General features: G+C 45.3%; 3 protein-coding genes across 3 annotated transcripts; 1 reads left to right on the plus strand and 2 right to left on the minus strand.

Moving 5' to 3' along the window:
• Nucleotides 1-1,310: 1,310 nt before the first annotated feature.
• Nucleotides 1,311-9,703, minus strand: TMED8 (transmembrane p24 trafficking protein family member 8). The gene is made up of 6 exons (XM_027883672.1): nt 9,628-9,703; nt 8,565-8,643; nt 5,885-6,014; nt 4,806-4,947; nt 4,252-4,551; nt 1,311-3,223 (listed from the first exon to the last, which is right to left on the minus strand). The coding sequence occupies exons 1-6, from the start codon at nt 9,701-9,703 to the stop codon at nt 3,006-3,008; spliced, it is 945 nt and encodes a 314-aa protein (XP_027739473.1). The 3' UTR covers nt 1,311-3,005.
• A 290-nt stretch (nt 9,704-9,993) lies between these two features.
• SAMD15 (sterile alpha motif domain containing 15) lies at nt 9,994-13,300 on the plus strand. The gene is made up of 3 exons (XM_027883697.1): nt 9,994-10,188; nt 10,323-10,421; nt 12,703-13,300. Exons 1-3 carry the CDS (start codon nt 9,994-9,996, stop codon nt 13,012-13,014), a joined length of 606 nt encoding a protein of 201 aa, XP_027739498.1. The 3' UTR covers nt 13,015-13,300.
• A 987-nt stretch (nt 13,301-14,287) lies between these two features.
• Nucleotides 14,288-16,738, minus strand: NOXRED1 (NADP dependent oxidoreductase domain containing 1). The gene is given in 10 exon segments (XM_027883698.1): nt 14,288-14,405; nt 14,407-14,471; nt 14,473-14,572; nt 15,083-15,114; nt 15,187-15,248; nt 15,251-15,280; nt 15,283-15,401; nt 15,479-15,614; nt 16,557-16,591; nt 16,680-16,738. Coding segments are annotated over 10 exon segments (756 nt in total).
• Nucleotides 16,739-17,630: the final 892 nt, after the last annotated feature.

Below are 17,630 nucleotides of genomic sequence, written 5' to 3' on the forward strand. Positions count from 1 at the left end.
CCACAGTGGTAGGAATAGTTGTGCAAAATACAATGAAAGTGCTCCTGTATTTATAGTGCTTCTAGAGGTTTTGGTAATTCAAATTTTATTAGCAATTACCATTTCAATAAACTTTTAATAAAGTGTTTATTCCTTTTATAAAACAGCTCATGAAAAAAAATCTCACTTCTTAAAACAAGTTATTTAAATTTAGGCCATCTAAAGGCCTAAAGAACCTGAAGTTTTTGAGAATTTTTGTAATTTCTGTCTGAATGTGAATTATGGTACTTCCTCAGCTTTTTCTGCTTCATCAGCTAATGTTACAGCATGTATCTGATGCAGAGAGACCATAATTTGTAAGCTTTGAGGGTCCAAGCCCTTTTCCCTCTTTCTCCTAAGACTCACTGAAGCTGGAAAAGAAGTATAGTCCCATCTCCTGATAACTCGGCACCATTAATTCAAGCACTGTGACCTTATTTTCACTAACTTCTGTTTTTAAAGGCCTTACTAAATAAACTTGCTATTCTCATGATGTTGATATCTTTTACTTCCTACATCATCTGTTTAAAGAAAATTATTAATCTGCTGCTCTACTGCAAGATTCCTGTCACTGGTCATGAGAGTGAAGAGATCGGTACCTGCCCCACTGCTTCCCCTCATGAGGATACTGAAGACCACAATGAGGTCTCCTCCAGGCTGAACAGCTGCTTCTCATATGGCTTCCCCTCAAGGCCCTTCAGCATCTCCACTGCCCTCCTTTGGATGCTCTCTAAGAGCTTAGTGTCTTTTTTATATTGCCGCAGCCAAAACTGCCACAATACTCAAGGTGAGGCCGCCTCAGTGCAGAGCAGAGCAGGACAATCCCCTCCCTCGACTAGCTGGTGATACTTTGCCTGATGTCCCCCAGGACACAATTGGCCCTCCTGGCTGCCAGGGCACTGCTGACTCATATTCAACTTGCCATCGACCAGGACCCCCAGGTCCCTTTCTGCAGTGCTGCTCTCCAGCCTCTCATTCCCCAGTCTATAGACACAAAACACAAACGATCAAACGGTGTTAAATCACTGGTTTATATAAACAATCATACTGCTACTTCTCTGTTACAAATGAAGAGCATCACTCCATCTGTAACATCTAGGAACTTGATAGACAAAAGATGGGGAAAAAAAAAAAGAACACCTTACCTAAGTTGCTCAGGCATGATTCAAGTGCTGTACAAAGGCCACAGGATGGTCCTTCATTTCATCCAAGAAAGGCTAAAGGAAGGAAGAGCCCTCTCCAAGTTCCTGAATGAAAGAGCATCTTGCTCTGACTGACACCAAGCCCTACTGTTCTGTCTCCCTGCAAGACTGTCCTGTGCTTGCCATGCTTAAGTAAGGCAGCTTTGCAGTTCCCCCCAACCCAGGAACACATGCTCTCTCTTTTGAAAGAGAGGGCCATTTTCTGCTCATCTCAGGGCCCAAAGCAGCAACAACTCTTCTCCTTACCCTGACCAACTCTGCTCCTTGCCTGCTCACTGAGAAAGCACTGCTTGGAGCACAGTGGCTCTTTGCATTACTACTCCTTCTCCTTCCAGTTTGGGCTACTCTACTATAGTCTGTTTCTCTTACCATTTTGACCTAATAAGTGCTCTGGGGCAGTGAATAAGTCAGCAGAGATAGTTAAAAGAGTGAGCTTGCACAGCATTACAATATACCCTTCATAGGAAATATGTAGGCCTTCCTATGAGAGCAAAATCTTTGGCTTTAATTACCCCCAAATAATTTTGTCCATCATTCCCTCTCAAGAGAAGGAATGGACCAAGTACAGGTGCTTTACCTGGACGATTTAAAAATAAAACTCAAAACTCTACTAGTATCACCACGCAAACAGCCATTTTGTGTCTCTTCAAAGAGGTATTAAAATGTAAATACAGCAGTATTCTTAGAAAAGAGAATAATTTCATGTTAAAAGTATTAAAATAAACAACAGTTACTGATAAACATATTTTTAAATTCATCACTGATGGATTTAACTTCTTCCTTGTTCAACTCTGCCAGTACTTGAGCAGAAAGTGATCACTAGTACCATCATGAGTCACCAAAACATGCCAAGGAACTTCCTAACAATACCTTTGCAATTGCAATAGCAGCTGACAAGCTACATTTCTCTGGGGAACCTTGCTACATATGGTTGTAATACCAGTGAACCAGCATGCTGCTACTAAGAAACATTTCCTGTATACTTATTGGTTGTATTCCAACCATTTTGTATTTATTTTGCTTCACATGTGGATTAGAGAAAAAATTTTTGGCAGTCACCAAAGTTTTAATCACCTACATATCCCTACACAATTAACAAATATAACATCCAATTCTTAATCTGTAGGAAAACCCTCTTATGGACTACTAGGTATGCACCCTGTTCAAACATCATTTGAACACCATTTGCCATGTGAGGCTCACCTTTTATAGCACTGCCAAGCCACTGGAGCTGCTGGCCAGCTGCACCCCCACTTGTGTGAGTGAAGGAAGCTCTGACTGCTGGTGACTGTAGTGGTGATGGGTTACCCTGGCTAGGTGACCAGCCAGCTGTGCTTTTGGTTCATTGCAGCTGACAGCTGCCCTCTAGTGATGCAGATGCAGCAGGAGAGTTGGAAAAGTTATTCACAAAACAGTAACAGATTAGTTTCACTTCATTTTGTACCAGCACAAAAGATCAGAACCATGGCCACCTGAACCTGGCTCCTGGAAAATTACCAGCAGTGACGTGAAGGCCAAGCCCGATGCCTGCACAGAGCAGACCTCCCAAAGACTTAGAGAAAGAGCAGCCGCCTGAGAACAACCAGGCAGTCACAACTACCTTTCTCCCCTGGGATAGTGGGGAAGAAGGGTGTGGGAAGAAACCAGTTCATGTCTGAAGAAGAGCCATAAGAATTGTGCCTTGGTTCTGTCACACAGCAGTGCCCATCAGGCAGTACCAGGGCTGGGTGGCAGCCTGCTACACTCACCATTACCTGCCTGCCATCCCTGCCCCTTCCCTTTTCTTCAGCTCGTGTAATAGACGTGAAAGAACAGAGTCTTATTGCGGAGGAGAGAGTACGAGTTATCAAATTTCAGCAGGTAGATGCCCTCGCCTGGGTATTCATGGCTGCCTGCCTGTACTTCCCGATGGCTGTTCCTCCGATACACAGGCATGATCTCTCCGTAGCGGTTCCGCAGATAGCTTTTGGAGCCCCTTTCCACATCACCAGCAGGGGAGAGTCCTGAGTGGAGAGAGGAGACAAGTAAGTAGGCCAGAACCTGTTAAGCCACTAGGTTGTCCAGAAAAAGACCAACAAGGCCGGAATGCAGCACAGACATGCAGCCATATGGAAGGCTAACTATGACAGCATTACCTACAGTGTCTCCCTCTGACCTTTCTGCAAATAATTCCCACGAAGTCCAGTCTTCCTTATCATAACAAAGGACATACCAAGAAGCAGTTCTTTTGGGAATACTGAGTATTCACTTGCCTGCCAGCTTGGTCTCCTCTCCCTGAACTTACATTTTAGATACCTCACTGCTTTTATACACATAACAGCAATCCAGTGATACAGCCTTGAAGAAGAAGAAAGGCAGGGTAAGCTCTTATCTGTAATCTAATTGGGTCTGTATCCTCAATTCACTTCTCCAAGAGGATTCCTCATACAGGAACCTACCTCTCTTTGGATGGCCTGCAAAATTCAGACACCAACCCCACAGCTACACTGGTCACACATACACTAAAGCCACAAAAGAGGCAAGATTGCTGGGTGTTTCACAAGTACAAAGACATGGGCAGCAATGCTTTCAAATGCAGTCAGAAGAAGCTACTGATGTACCAAGGGAAAAAAAAGAACAAAAAACCCACAACCAACCAACCAACGAAAAAAAACAAAACAACCCAGAAACAAAATCTTTTTGCGTCCACTCTACCAAAAATTTCTCAGTCTCAGAGTCTAAGAAAAACAGTCAGGTTAAAATTTGAGACTTTAATCTTTTTATCAGCAAAATATTGACTGAGTGAATTCTGATTTTATTTTTCAGTGTGCTCAATTTTAAGAATGCTTTCAGAGAAAACAGCCATTGATATATGCTGAAGCAGGAAGGGCTAAATGCTTTCTTATCACAGTCTAACCAAGAACCAAAAAGGCTGCAGTGATAGCAAATGGGTTGAGTAAACAAAGTAGATGGAAATTATAGCAACTGACACACACTCTCAGCAGCATAGCAATAAGCATCACAAATTAACCTTTATTAGATCTGAACTAACCTTCAATTTCCTCGTCTTCCTCTTCATCCTCCTCATCGCTGGATTCACTGACCTGAACAGTAATGGCTGTGTTAGTAACCGTGGTCCAGTCAAAATAAACTCCAAACCCAATGTCATAGTCATCTGTAGCAAACTCCCAGCAAATGCATTTCCCATCAGGGTGGGTTGGCACACGGACTGTCACCACTTCGCCTCGCTTCACCACCATTCGGCCATTCTTCTCCTTTCCCATCTTGGCTTTGAATTCCTTCATCTTCTCAGTGGTCCACATGATGGGTGCAGCAAGAGGGGGAGGCTGAGCTGAAACAAGAGAAAAGATCATAGGCTCATCTGTCTTTTCACTACTGACAAACCATTATCTGAAAACAGTGAAGCTATTTCTGATAAGTCCTCCACTCCCAGAAGCCCTGGATGTGAAGTTTTTCCACTTGCTAGTCAGGAGCCCAAATTTCTAGCAGGAATTAGAAGTGTTTCCAAGACAGTCTCTGCTCTTCTCTAGCCAGGATAGGCACTTAAAAAATTACCCAAACAAATGTTTTGCTTTTAGGACTCACCTTTCCTCTGCTCCCCAAGGAGGTCTGCAGTCTCCAGCTCAGCCGAAAGGATATCCACAGCACCAGTGTGATCTGATTGAATCATGACTATATCCCCTACTCCCTGAGGTACACGGTAGTTGATTTTCCGAACAACAGCTTCCTGCACAAAGCACGTAAGAAACACTGTCACAAAGACCATCCTAGCTAAAAAGTCTCTGGCTGGATTTTAAACAACTTATTAGTAATTCAGGCATCTTTATGAAACCAAGTGAGACATGCAGAAGCTTCTGTTAGTGTAAAAGAACTAGCTGGCTCCAAGACACCTCTTGGCATTGCTTCCCCCACAGCAATGAAATCATGAACTTTGAAGTCAAATACTGCATTAGTCTCACAAATTATACACCCCTTGGCCTCCCTTGGAGTCCTTGGGCAGGCACATCTTTGCATCTGCTTCAGAGTTAATTGTCACCCCTCAACAAAGCAACAGGCTTATAGATTTTGCTGATTACTCTTGGAAAGAATTCTTAAGACACAATCTCTCTAGGGAGAGCCTTTCAGATCTAGACTGTGACTGTGCTCTAGACTACAGTCACAATCAAACTGTCATTGCTGCATCCTAGTTAAAAGTCCATCTGGTTTACTAGGCCTCTCTCCTCATATATGCAAACTCACAGGTCCTGAGCTGGGTATCATTTGCACAAGTTTTCCTGACTCTATTTGTAACGTAAACAAACTGGCTGCTTGCAAGAAAAAACCAAAAGACTTTCAGTTTCCTCTTCCATAAATCTGCAAGAAGGGAATTCCCAGAAGCACCAGATAAGAGGCAAAAGGTGGGAACTACCTAGAAGCCTTAGAGAGGTTATAAGGCTGTAAGGGAGCGAGAAGTAGCCAAACACACGAGATGGATTTTGCAAATCAGACTAATAACATTTACCTCCCACTAATGCAAAGAAAAAAAATTAATCTAAGTCAATACTACTTTTATCTTAACATAATCCTTAAAGCCTCAGTCCCATAGCCTTAAGCACCAAAGTAAGGTGGGAGAACTGTCACTGCACCTCTGTCCTTGCTTTCAGACATAAGAAACGTCCACCTACCTTTTCGAGGGAATGGATTTTGTCAGGCAGCTTCTCTTCTACTTCAGCCACTTCCTGGTCCTCCAAAGTGTCAATTTCTTCCTTTGAATTCTCTGTCGTGCAGGCACTCAGGTGTGATTTAATCCGTGACCTTTTGGAGGAAGAGAGCACTACAATTCACCACTTGCACCCAGGGCACTGTCAGCAGAGGAATCACTCCGCTCTGGAACTCCAATTCAGATGAACTGAAGGGAACAAGCCTCTGTGGTCAGCACCTGCCAACTGCACAAAGAACCCTTAACACACCAGTCCTGCCATCTCTGCGTGACTATCTTCCATGTGAGCCAGAGAGAGCAACTTCAGTGGAGTACTCCTTATTTACTGTCCTTTAAACAGCAGAAATTCACTGCACTCACCCCACAGCATGCTAGCTCACCAACACTGTACTAAGGGCAGACATCAGCAGCAACTTTTCTGCCCAAAAAAGGACAACTGCTTTGATGCCAGCTGCTGCATGACATCTGCATACTCCATCAGAGGTCAACTAATCAATGAAAGAACTCAAAACAGTTTTGACAGCCATCCTGAGAATGTCATCTATTTAAGTAGCTCATTATGCCTTTCCAATAGCAAGTCCAACAGATACAGGGAGCACCCAGGTGTCTCTGCCATATTCAAATACAGTCCCCACTGTATATACAGAAGCAAGCTGTAAGACATACAATGGTAGCACAGCAATAGCAAAGAGGTCCAAGTACTGCATGTAACAATAGGACACATTAAAACAAAAAGAAAGGTATGCATCAGGAAAAGAATGGGCAAGAAAGGAAACATCTTTTCCATTTATTCTTGGCTAAGAATTTTGCTCTAAATTATATTGAAAAAATGCTGCACGTTTTCAATAGGAAAGACTTATCATCCCAAATGAACTCAGATGGTTGCCAGCAGCGTCCTCTGTAATGCTCTCATTACATATGTGGAACTTATATGAGAAGCAACCTAGTATTAAATAAGAATAGAAACAGTTGCCTGTTTGAAAAGCAAAACCTTCTCACAGTACTATAAAACCAATGTCAACTGCTTTAGTCTAAAGAATCAGAAACTTGAGAACACAGCAGTAGAAAATATATGCTTTCCCTCAAATGTCTCCTTTCAGAAATGAGAAATATTCTCATTAGCAAGAAAGCAAACTATCAGTATAGTTTGGAAGAGTTAAAAAAACAAAACAAAACCACAAGCTCAATTCAGACATATTCCTTCCTGAATCCACAGAGAAGACATGAACAGGGCAAACGTGGCTTTTGTTTCCAAATTATTCCCATGACAGTACAGAAACATAGCCATTTTTTATTTAAATTCTCTCAACAGTGTGATTTCCTTTCCTAGAACTGGCATGACAGATCAGAAGGTCTGTAAGTACAACTCAAACGAGCTGAATTTCAGGATCAGAAAATGGCAGCAGATGAACAAGATAAGAAAAAAAGGGACACTTGGAAGGAATAATTTTTAAAAGAATAATTCTCAGACTTCTATGCCATCATTTTCCAGCCTATTTGCTCCTTTGTTTAGCAGTTGCATGGACTCACCTAAAAGGGCTATTTGGTCATTTGCTACCATAGATGATGCACACATCTCCCTCAACGTAGGAGCTAACAGCTTCGGAATTTTTTCCTCTAGACAACACTGATACCTAAGAGTCTCACCGAAAGATTAGGAAGAGCTACAGAGGCTTTACAGGCAGATCTACAAAGATAGAGTTCAGTTGATTCCTCCTCACACAACCCTTCTGGACCATTTCCACCTCTTGCAAAGGAGATCTAGCTTAAGACAAATTTATTAGGTAACTTCACAAATATCCATCATCTACTATGGTCACTTTGCTCATGGTCTATATTGATCTCTTCAAAGAAAAACAGAGGATATTACAGGGAGATGGAAGAACTCATTTAGAGTCAAGAAGGCTGATACACAGGTCATCAGCACTAAGCCAAAATGACATCAAACTGCTCCCTTAGTAAGTAGGGTAGTTCGTTGTACTTTGTCTTTCCTGGATTTTTTTCCATCTTTCTCAGTGAAGCTGTGGTTTACCTACTGTAATTAATTCACACATTTCTGAAACTGAATCCTGTGCAACGAATGTACAATGGTAAATTAAACTCCACTGCATAGTATAAGTGCTTGTAACCAATGAAATCACTTGGCCACAAACACCACATGCCCAACAGATACCAACAAGTCCAACATCTGACAGCAGGGTTGATAGGCAGCATTAATGGCATGACACAAAAAACAAAGGATGAAGAAAACAGTAAAAGGTGTATTCTTGCACAGACTCCATCAGAATTATAGAAAGTGGGAATGCTCAATTATTAAACTATCCTTCAGATGGAATACAGAAAACTGAAAGTTTACTAGGTCTTACAACGGACTACAAAACCTTGCAGGGTTCCTTTCATGCTGAATGACTCTGTGATTTGAATAGCTGAGCCATGAACTACACCTCATAAGCTTTAAAACAACCTTAAAGCCTGTAAGAACAGGTCCTCTGATACTCATTCTGGTATTTACTGTCCCAAAGCAGATAATTCAATCTCCAGTCCCTTCCTTTTACCTGCACAGAACAAACTGCTGTACAGAAGAGGTCACAGGGGTGAAACAGGTTGTCATGCATGTGGGCCACAACACACAAGAATTTTCCTACCCGCTCTGCGAAGTACTGGACTCCAAAGAATCAACTAGCTGATCTGCAGGCTCTGTCTTTTGGGCTGAGTCTTCATTTTCTACCAACAAAGAGAATATAAGAAGAGAAGGTAAAATAAATGTTTCATGTTTATAATACACTGACAGGAGGAAAAACTGCAGCCAGCACTCAAATGTTGACAAGGTCACGGCTGTGGAACGAAGAGCTGTGCCAACCAGTTTTTCGTGTTATGAGCTGTATCTAGCACCTTGCAGAACAAAGATTTTTAATTGCCTCAACCCTGGGAAAGGGAGAACAAAAATGCAGACCCATTCTCAGAAGCAGGACTCACTCAGGAACCACCAATCCCAATTCAGAAGGACACAACAAAGCCAGATTTCATCACGTAAAACTGAACTGACAAAGCCCTCGAAAAAGCAATCATGCAGTGGTTCCCAAAGGGCACAGACGAGATGGAAATTCCCAGGCCCCTGCTAAAAGGACTGTCTGTAAAGATGGCTCCTCATTTCCCCCGAGTCTCCTGAACTCGGGGAAAGCTCTGTCCCCACACGACTGCGATACACGCTCCATAGCCCTGCTGCCCGATTGCATTAAGGCAGCGAAGCGGGCATGGACAAGTTCCAGCTGTCGCAGGTCCCCGAGGATGCCCCTCGGAGCAGCTGGCCGCTCCCAAGACCTCTCGTCCGGGGCCCCGCGCCCGCGGCACAGACCGCACGGCGGAGGCAGCCTGGCTCAGGCGGGACGGGGTCTGTTCCGCCGGGGAAAGCACAAACCTCCATCAATCCTCGCTCTTCCCGCCGCGGGGGAGAAACGCCGGGCACTCCTGCTGCAGTCCCAGGCGCCCGAGCGCAGCTGTGCCGGCACCTGCTGGCAGGGGAGCTCGGCACTACGGGTACGACCGGAGAGCACAGAGCCACCCCAGAGATCTGCCAGCACGGAAATTCGGCTTCTCCGCGAGAAAAGAGGGAACCCACCACGGAAAGCAAACTCACGGCACTCTCCCCGTAAGGCCAAGGCTAAAACACGAGCCCGCGGGCCACCCCTTCCCCCGCCCAGCCCGTACCTGCGGGGCCCCGGGGCGCGGTGCGACCGCCCGGGGGCTCGGAGCGGGAGTCGGTAGCGGGGAGCGCGGCTGACATGGACACGGCTCGGCGGGGCGGCGGAAACACCCGATAGACGCCGAACCGCGGCTGCTGGCCCGGCGGAAACACCCGACGGGGCGGCGGAAACACCCGAACGGGGGAGCGTGAAGCCGGCAGCAGGGAGGTGGTGGCGCCTTGGTGCTCATCCCTCAGCCTCCCCCCTCGGCAACGCAGCCAATCAGCCCGTAGTTCTGCAGAGCCGCGGGGGCGGGCGGCGTTGCGGGCTGACAGCGCGGGGAGGGGGCGGAAGGGAGAACGGGGCGAGCCTCCGGGAAGTGGCGGTTACCATGGTAACGGGTCCCGAAAGTACGCCTGGCGGCCTGGGGAAGAAGCTGATGGAGCCGCGCCCGGGGCCCGGGGGGCCGAAGCCTGAGCCCGAGCTCCAGGGCGCGGGGGGGCCGCGGTCCACCTGCCCCTTTCTGACCTGGAGTGCCGAGGAGGTGGCGGAGTGGGTGGCGCACCTCGGCTTCCCCCAGTACGAGGTGCGGGGTTGCCCCCGCCCCGAGCGCCGCCTGCACCGGTGGCCCTGAGCTCTGTGTATGTGTGTATGTGCGAGCGGCAGAAGGGGCGGCAGTGGCACAGGGCGACCCGCCTCTCCCTCTGCTCCCGTTCCCAGGAATGCTTCAGGGCCAACGGCATCACTGGCCGCCGCCTCGTCCTCGCCAACTGCTCCAACCTGCCCGCCATGGGCGTCACGGACTTCGGCCACATGCAGGTGCGCCCGTCGGGTCCCGGGGCTCCCCTCAGCACCCCCGGGCCCCCTCGCTGACCCTTACTGCTGGGAAGCAGGCTGGGCCATGGCCTGCCTGCCCAGGCAGATCACTGACTCGAAGAGTGAGCCTGGAACTGGACAACCAAACTTGTTCAGCCAAACAGTCACATTTTTAGAGTCTTTTCAAGTACAGATCTTTAGCTGGCCACAGCCAGGGCAGCAGAAGTACACCAGGAGTGCTTGGCCTTTCTTTAAGCGTGTGTTGCTTCCTTGGCCTGATAAAATTGCTTAGCAAGATGCACACACCTTTATTAGATACCACTCAGAATTTCTGTTTAGTAATTTTCCACTTGTAGAACTTCTGAAAATTTAACCTGCCGCAGTTGAGCCACTGATCTCAAGCAGCAGAAGGGCCACTCATTTTGTTTTGGCCTTGTTTTGGCCATTTTCCTTTCAAAATTGCATATTTTGTTTAACAAACACTGGTTAAGAGCTGACTTTGGGAGTTGTGGTTATAGCCATCCAGAGCTTCCTAAAGTTTAGAAAATCAACAAGTTGACTTAAATTTTGTAACCCTTCTTCCCTTCCCTAATGGAAGCCTCAGAGGGACTCGGGGCTGCATTTACAGAGCCATATTGTCTGGTTTTTTGTCATAATTTGATGTTACTTTCCCCAGAAGACACAGGTAGAAGTTTAAATAACCTGGAAGAGAGAAAAGTCTTTATGCTCCAATGACTAGAGTATTAGCACAGTTTGATTTATTCTTGAGCACCACAATGCTATTTCACCACCGTTATGCATGGCTGCACAATCTTTGAAACAATATATGCCACCAAAAACACTGACTAGTGCCATGAGTTTGCCTGCTGCTTTGAGAGGAAGGCATCAATTTACAACACTTAGTTTTTCAGACAACAGCCCTTCAACAATATTTCAGGTACAAGCAGATAGAGCCTTTATCAAAGGTGGCAAGAACTTTATAGCCTTTGTAAGCCTCACCCTCGTATTGGGATATAGGGATTGTGTATGGTGGTAATGCAACTATTGAGAAATACTTAGCCGTGGGTTAAAGATACGAGCTGTAACCTTCCTCCTGTAGGAACTGAAATTCCTCAGAATAAGTGATAGCCATCATAGCACAGCAAACTTGGAAATGAGACTCTGTAATGTTTTCCAAAGCTTGCAAGTAAACTGAGAACATCTCAGAGACTTCAGTGGAACCTAGGTGTTCTTGAAGGTCATGCCTTATCCTGCTAGTTATTTGTGTTTTAAAGAACTTTTCTGTGGTGGAATCCAAGCGTGCAGAGCTCTGCAGGACATGGCCCTGTGAATCTTTCAGGGAGTGTGCATTAGAGCAGGTGAAATGTTAAGGCCACCACTTCCCAATAAGAAATATAAACTAAAGGGTGTGAGCAGTTGAAACGGATACAGTTACTATAGAAATAAAAGTGATAGCATCAGCTCAGTGAGACAGAAACTGTCCGCAGTTTAGGGGAAATGGCAATTTGGTAGAGAACTACACAGCTAATCAGGTGTAAACTATGCAGCATGAACAAGTGACTTTACTGCTAGTTTTAATCCCACTGCATTGGTATTTTATATATCAAAACCACTGAAGATACCAGTCTGATGTTCTTTTGTTATCACAGAAACTAGGGTATTACTCCTCAGAGTCAAGCCCAAGTTGGGAGAATATTTTGAGCAAATACTGTGAAAAACAGTAAAACCTTGAGAATTGTATTTTGAAGCTTCAGTCAAATCAGATGGTTACATTCTCAGAAGCGACTTCAAAAATAATGGCAAGGCTCTGTTCACTGACAGTTCCAGCTCTAGCTGGCTCAGACAGCCAGTCACTCATCCTTTTCTTAATGAGCAATATGAGTAACTGCTAATTAGTTTTTACTCTTGTGTTTAGACTCTGTTGTTGACATTATAACTTAACAAACAGCAATGATTTTGAAATAAGCAGGAGAGATTGCACCTCTTTCACCTGTAACTTGTTTGTTCTTCAAGTGCAAAGAGGAAAGTGGAGCTACTTATGCCACTAAGAGACCAGATGTGATGTCATCCCCCACAGTAAATCTGAAGAGTAAGGGATCTGCTCTGCTTTTACAATGTCATATGGGGCTTATGGGTTCAGATCCCTCTTGTGTTAAAAGTTTGTGTGAAACTGTTCCAAAATTAAGAAATTCAATTCTTTTTCCTACTGCTCTGACACAGAACGGATAGTTTTAGCTGTTGCCCTGTGAAATGAGAATTTGTGGTATTGTATCTTGTATTTCAGGAAATTTCACGACATGTGCGGGAGTTGCTGGGGATTGAGGAGCCTCTCTTCAGCAGATCCATTGCCCTCCCATACAGAGACAACATGGGTCTCTTCCTAGAGAGAAAGTCCCGAACAGGAAAGAAAGCAGATGCCCTCACTTTCACAGAGTTTATTGAAAAAGCAGGACTGGAGCCCTATACTACAGTTCCTCCTTTGCCACAATCCCAGACCACAATGGAAGCGGATACAGTTCCTTATTTGGAAGGATCCCAGATCGGGGTGGAAGCGGATGCTCTCCATGTCTCACAGGACATGCGGAGGCAGAATTAGAGACTCAGGCTGCACTCCCGCCTTGTAAGAAGCCCAGCAGCAACAGCAGACTAGACCCTTTTTATCTTGCAGATTGTCCAAGAAGTGCAGTTCCACCTTTTCCCAATTATAGAAAAGGCCGCTGCAGCTCTTAGACATTGGATTAGACCAAACATATCCCCACGTTGTCTCTTTCCTGCAATCCTTTGTTTGCTTACAGGAGCCAAGTGAAGCAGAAGCTGGAGGTCAGACCATACTACTGTCTATCTTTCACTTCTGCTTCACGGTTGATTAAAAAGACAAAAAACCAATCATCTGCATATTTTAACCACAGGTGATTGATGACAACTTGCCAGATGCTCAAGTGAATAGATTTCTCCCAGTCTTTAGAGCCTGCAGACTTTGAAGCCCAGGTGTAAGATAAATGGCACATACAATAACAGGCGTAACAGGTATGGCTACAGCTGCTGTCAGCCATCATAATTAAGTGAGTTGTTGCCATGTGCACAACTAATCCCTGGCCTCACCACAGAAGTTATTTCCTGTGAGGCAAAACTGGGCAGGCAGTGTCTTATCATGGTAAATGGTACTAAAACACGATAGATGGTGGCAGGAAGAATGAGAGAAGACTGTAAGCTCAACCAGAGAATTTAGGGAATCAGGCTTGCTTTTTCCTGGGTGGATTTGGATAGAATAACCAGCTACCTCCTTTTTGCTTGAAGGATATATCACATAGTCTGTGGTGGTGAGGGTGGAGTGCATTATTAGCAGCAAGGAAGTAGAAGTAAGTGCTGATTAAAGCCTGGCTCAAGAGAAAGAGTGCTCCTGACTAAATTAGTATGTTGCCAGGATTCAATGGCTTTATTGAGATTCCCCATGGGGATTAAAAAAATGAAAGGACAAAAAAAGACTGGGCCTGATCCTGTTTAGTTTGTTACATCAAAGCAGTAGTCACTACAAAATATATGTAATTTTTTCTGTAATTCAGTTTTCTGTTGAAGCTGCAACAGAAACAGTGAAACTGAAGCAGTTCATAGGCCAAGACGACTATGTAATAAGCAAATTGAGACAAAAAAAGAGAAAAGCTCAGGCAGCCAGGGGTAGGTGGGTTTGTTGAAGAGCCTACAGAGTGAAACATGTAGAAGAAGATGTGTACATAGAGTTGCTAGCCGGAATAGTTTAAAAAGTCTGAGAATGAACAGTGCTGGTTCTCGCATCCCTTAGTCCCATGAGCTGAGATACCCCTGTGATGAGATCTCAGCAAAGCATTCTGCATGGGCATCATTATGGTTTATTAGAATTTAGAATCATACTCAGCAGTTTCCTCTGGAATTCCTGAGAAAATGTTGGAAGCAGCTGTGGAGCATGAAGACTTATCATCCAGTATCACACCAGGCTCCACTACAGCTGATTAGTGCTGATTACCCACACTGCTTTGTAGACCAGTCTCCAGAGGATGCCTGGTATAGTAAAGCAGCAGGCATGGGGATAGCACTGGACAAGCTCTCTCTATTCTAGCAGCTGGCTAAAGAGAGACTTACTCATTGGTACAGCTGTCAAGTCAAACCAGGGGAAAGTTCTGGGAAGAGAAAGCAAAAACATTTGCGGGCAACCACAGTCCAAAGCGGCTTGCTAATAAGGTGACAAATAATGGTTTTTGTCAATGTCTGACTGCTAGATTCTTCCTTGGGCCTTTGAGAAACAATCAGACTCAAAGACTTGAATATAAAATGTTCCAGGCATTACTCTGCCAAGTGGAGCAAAACTGAGCCTAATGGCTCGAGAACAATCCTGCAGAAGCAGGAGTCCTTTCCCTCAAGCAGTGTTCCTCTGTCTAAACATCCTAGTTAATGAACTGCCATAAGTTCATTACCTTTAAGAACTGTCCTCTCTAGATATTCCCATAGGAATTTTTTTTTCTTCATCCAGTGCCCCAGTCTTGCTCATTGGCTTCAGACAACCCTGATAAGTAACCAAATAGGAACCAGGGACAAAATAACTCAGTCTAGGTCTTTTATCACTAATGCATCATCTAGGGCAATCTTCCCTGGCAGGTATGTGGTCCTAAGGGCAACACAGAGTTCAGCACCTTCCAACCCAAGAAGACAGCCCATGTTTTAGCTGTGGGATGAGGCAAGTTTCAGAGCTAAGAGGAAGCCTGGACAAGCAGTACCTCAGCATTCAATCATTTGCTTTTTCCTCTGGAGTCATTGAAGAGGCAAAACCTTTGCTGACAAAACTCTTGTACGCAAACTTGGACAAGAAGTTTTCTGCTCTGCCCAGATTCAGGAAAACTGAGGTCATTGAGTAGTTTCAGTGCCTTCTGGTGAGGCAGTTTCTGCCACGTGCTGCTGTTCAGGGCTGTGTAGAAAATGGCCACCAGCTATTTGGCATTGATTTTTATTTTCCTTGAAAGATGAATAAAATAGAATGTCAGTTACCAGTGAAGTTCCGGAGGAGAGGGATGGAGATGTCAAAGCTGTACACAATGCAGGGTTCCTGGATGACAGGAAAAATGACAGAACAGATGGACGGGAGGCAGCAGAGGAATGCAGTGTCCACCCAGGACACCAGCTGAGCATTGTTGTAAAAGCATGTGAGCCTCTGCTTTTACAGGTCTGCTGAGATAAGCAAGGAGAAAGGGACTCGAGCCCACAGAGAGAGCAGAGGTGACCAACCAGCACTTCTGGGCACTGGAAGCACAATTACCTGTGCTCTGCCACATGCAGGTGAAACACAAACCACTGCTCCCACATTGGGACCGCTGTCTGCCTGCCCTAAGTGGCACAGAGGGATTTTGGTGGCTGCCTATCACTGTTCCTACGTGGCAAAGGGTAGCAGCGGAATGACACAAAACAGGCAGCCTCTCTGCCAGGCATAAGCATGCACAGAGCTCAGCTTCCTGGCCTGGTTCATGTGGGCTGAATTAAAGCTGAAACAGCCAAGCCTTGGGATCTAGCTAGTTTTCAAGATCTATAAAAAGCTATTTAATAATCCCTGTTTCCTATCTGCCCTGAAACGATTAGAAAGATTTTATTCCAAGCATCTCCCTGGAGGCCCATTCTTCCCACTTGTCTTTTTTTTATCTAAGAGTTTGTGGGGCAGATGGCAGCGTGTGTGGAAGCAGTTGCAGTGCTGCAGGCCGATCTCCTCTCCTGGCTGGGCCTCCATAGCCCAGCGAGAAGCTTGTCTGTTACAAATGACCCTGCAGCTATGAAACAAGGAGAGCGATATTGCTGTTTCAGCGCTGCCACCCCGTGGGGGAGACAGTTTCTGCTAGGTGAATATTTAACAACCTGGAGACTCAGTCGCTGACCAAGTTCTTAGTAAATGACAAGGAGAATTTTGAAAAGCCACAGGAGTGGACTAAATTAAAATAGCCAGCATTCAAAGGACAAGGTTAATGTGTCCACCACCCTCAGCTGGGACTAGTAAAAAAAAGCAAACAACTAAATTGATGTTTGGTAGACAGTGGGTTCTGCTGGAAGTGCTGTGAGAAAAGTGCACTTAAAAGTGCCTATAAGTGCAGTCCCACTTCCAGGCCCGGGCTGGGGAACACTTACCCAGGCTCTCAGGACACCTGGTGGAAACATGGACACTGGGGCACAGAGCTCAGCTCAGCATCAGGAGCACTTCATGCTTGGAGAATACAGGTGTGAAAATTCATAGCTTTATCAGATGCCTACAAGGCTATGTTCAACTTCTCCTGTTGCTCCCTGATATAAATCCCAACCAGTGACGCCATTCCAACTCCTACAACCAGGCAATGTCCTAGACTGGAGCATTGTGAGAGCGTGGCAGCATTCCTCAGCCTAATCTACAACATCCTAGGTTGTCTTAGGGCGAATGTTGCCAGCAGGCTAAGGACGGTAATCCTTGCTTTCTAAATCCAGACTGCCATGTCCAGTTATGGGCTTCTCTGTACAGAAGAGACATGGAAATACTGGACAGAGTCCAGCAAAGGTCCACTAAAATGACTACGGAATTGGAGGATCTCTCATATGAGGAGAGGCCAAGATCGAGGGCTTCTGAATCTGGAGAAAGACGCAGTCCTGGTCTGCCTGTTCCAGGTGACCTTGCTAAAGCAGGACTGGACTAGATGATCAAGAGGTCCCTTCCAACCCAAACAATTCTGTAAGGAAAAAAGCATACACCAACAGAAAAAAATGAGAGTGCGCAGTGCAGCGGGGAAGCTGGAATCCAAACCTACCCTCGTGGGTTTTTTACCCCCCTGCAGCAGCAAACTCTCCTACAACATTAAAATTATTTCATCTGTGATGATGGCATTAAAAGTGTGAAATAAGGTAATGCCGAAAGCAAAGCCACTCCATGGTGACATGCACTGTGCTTTTCAGAACATGAGAAAACACCCTGCATATTCACTTTGTGGGATATTGCTTAGGTTTAGCACATAAGGGTAACAATGTGCTTGGTCGGGGAAGGAAACAAACAGCCCAAGGAGAAAGAAACAGCTTTATTTTAAAAGTGAGGTCTTGAAGGATGAAGCCAGCAGTTGCCTGAGGAGTTGTGTTTCTGAGAAAGTGCAGTTCAATCCTTCCTGGCATAACACTCTCAGAGAAAAGAGCTGCTGGTGCCAGCAGGTTTATGTCAACTGAAAGGGGTCCTTGATTGCTCTC

This window comes from Empidonax traillii, unplaced genomic scaffold, assembly GCF_003031625.1.
Source record: "Empidonax traillii isolate 1590-97213 ecotype Southwest subspecies unplaced genomic scaffold, ASM303162v1 scaffold132:size1788729, whole genome shotgun sequence".
Lineage (NCBI taxonomy): Eukaryota > Metazoa > Chordata > Aves > Passeriformes > Tyrannidae > Empidonax > Empidonax traillii.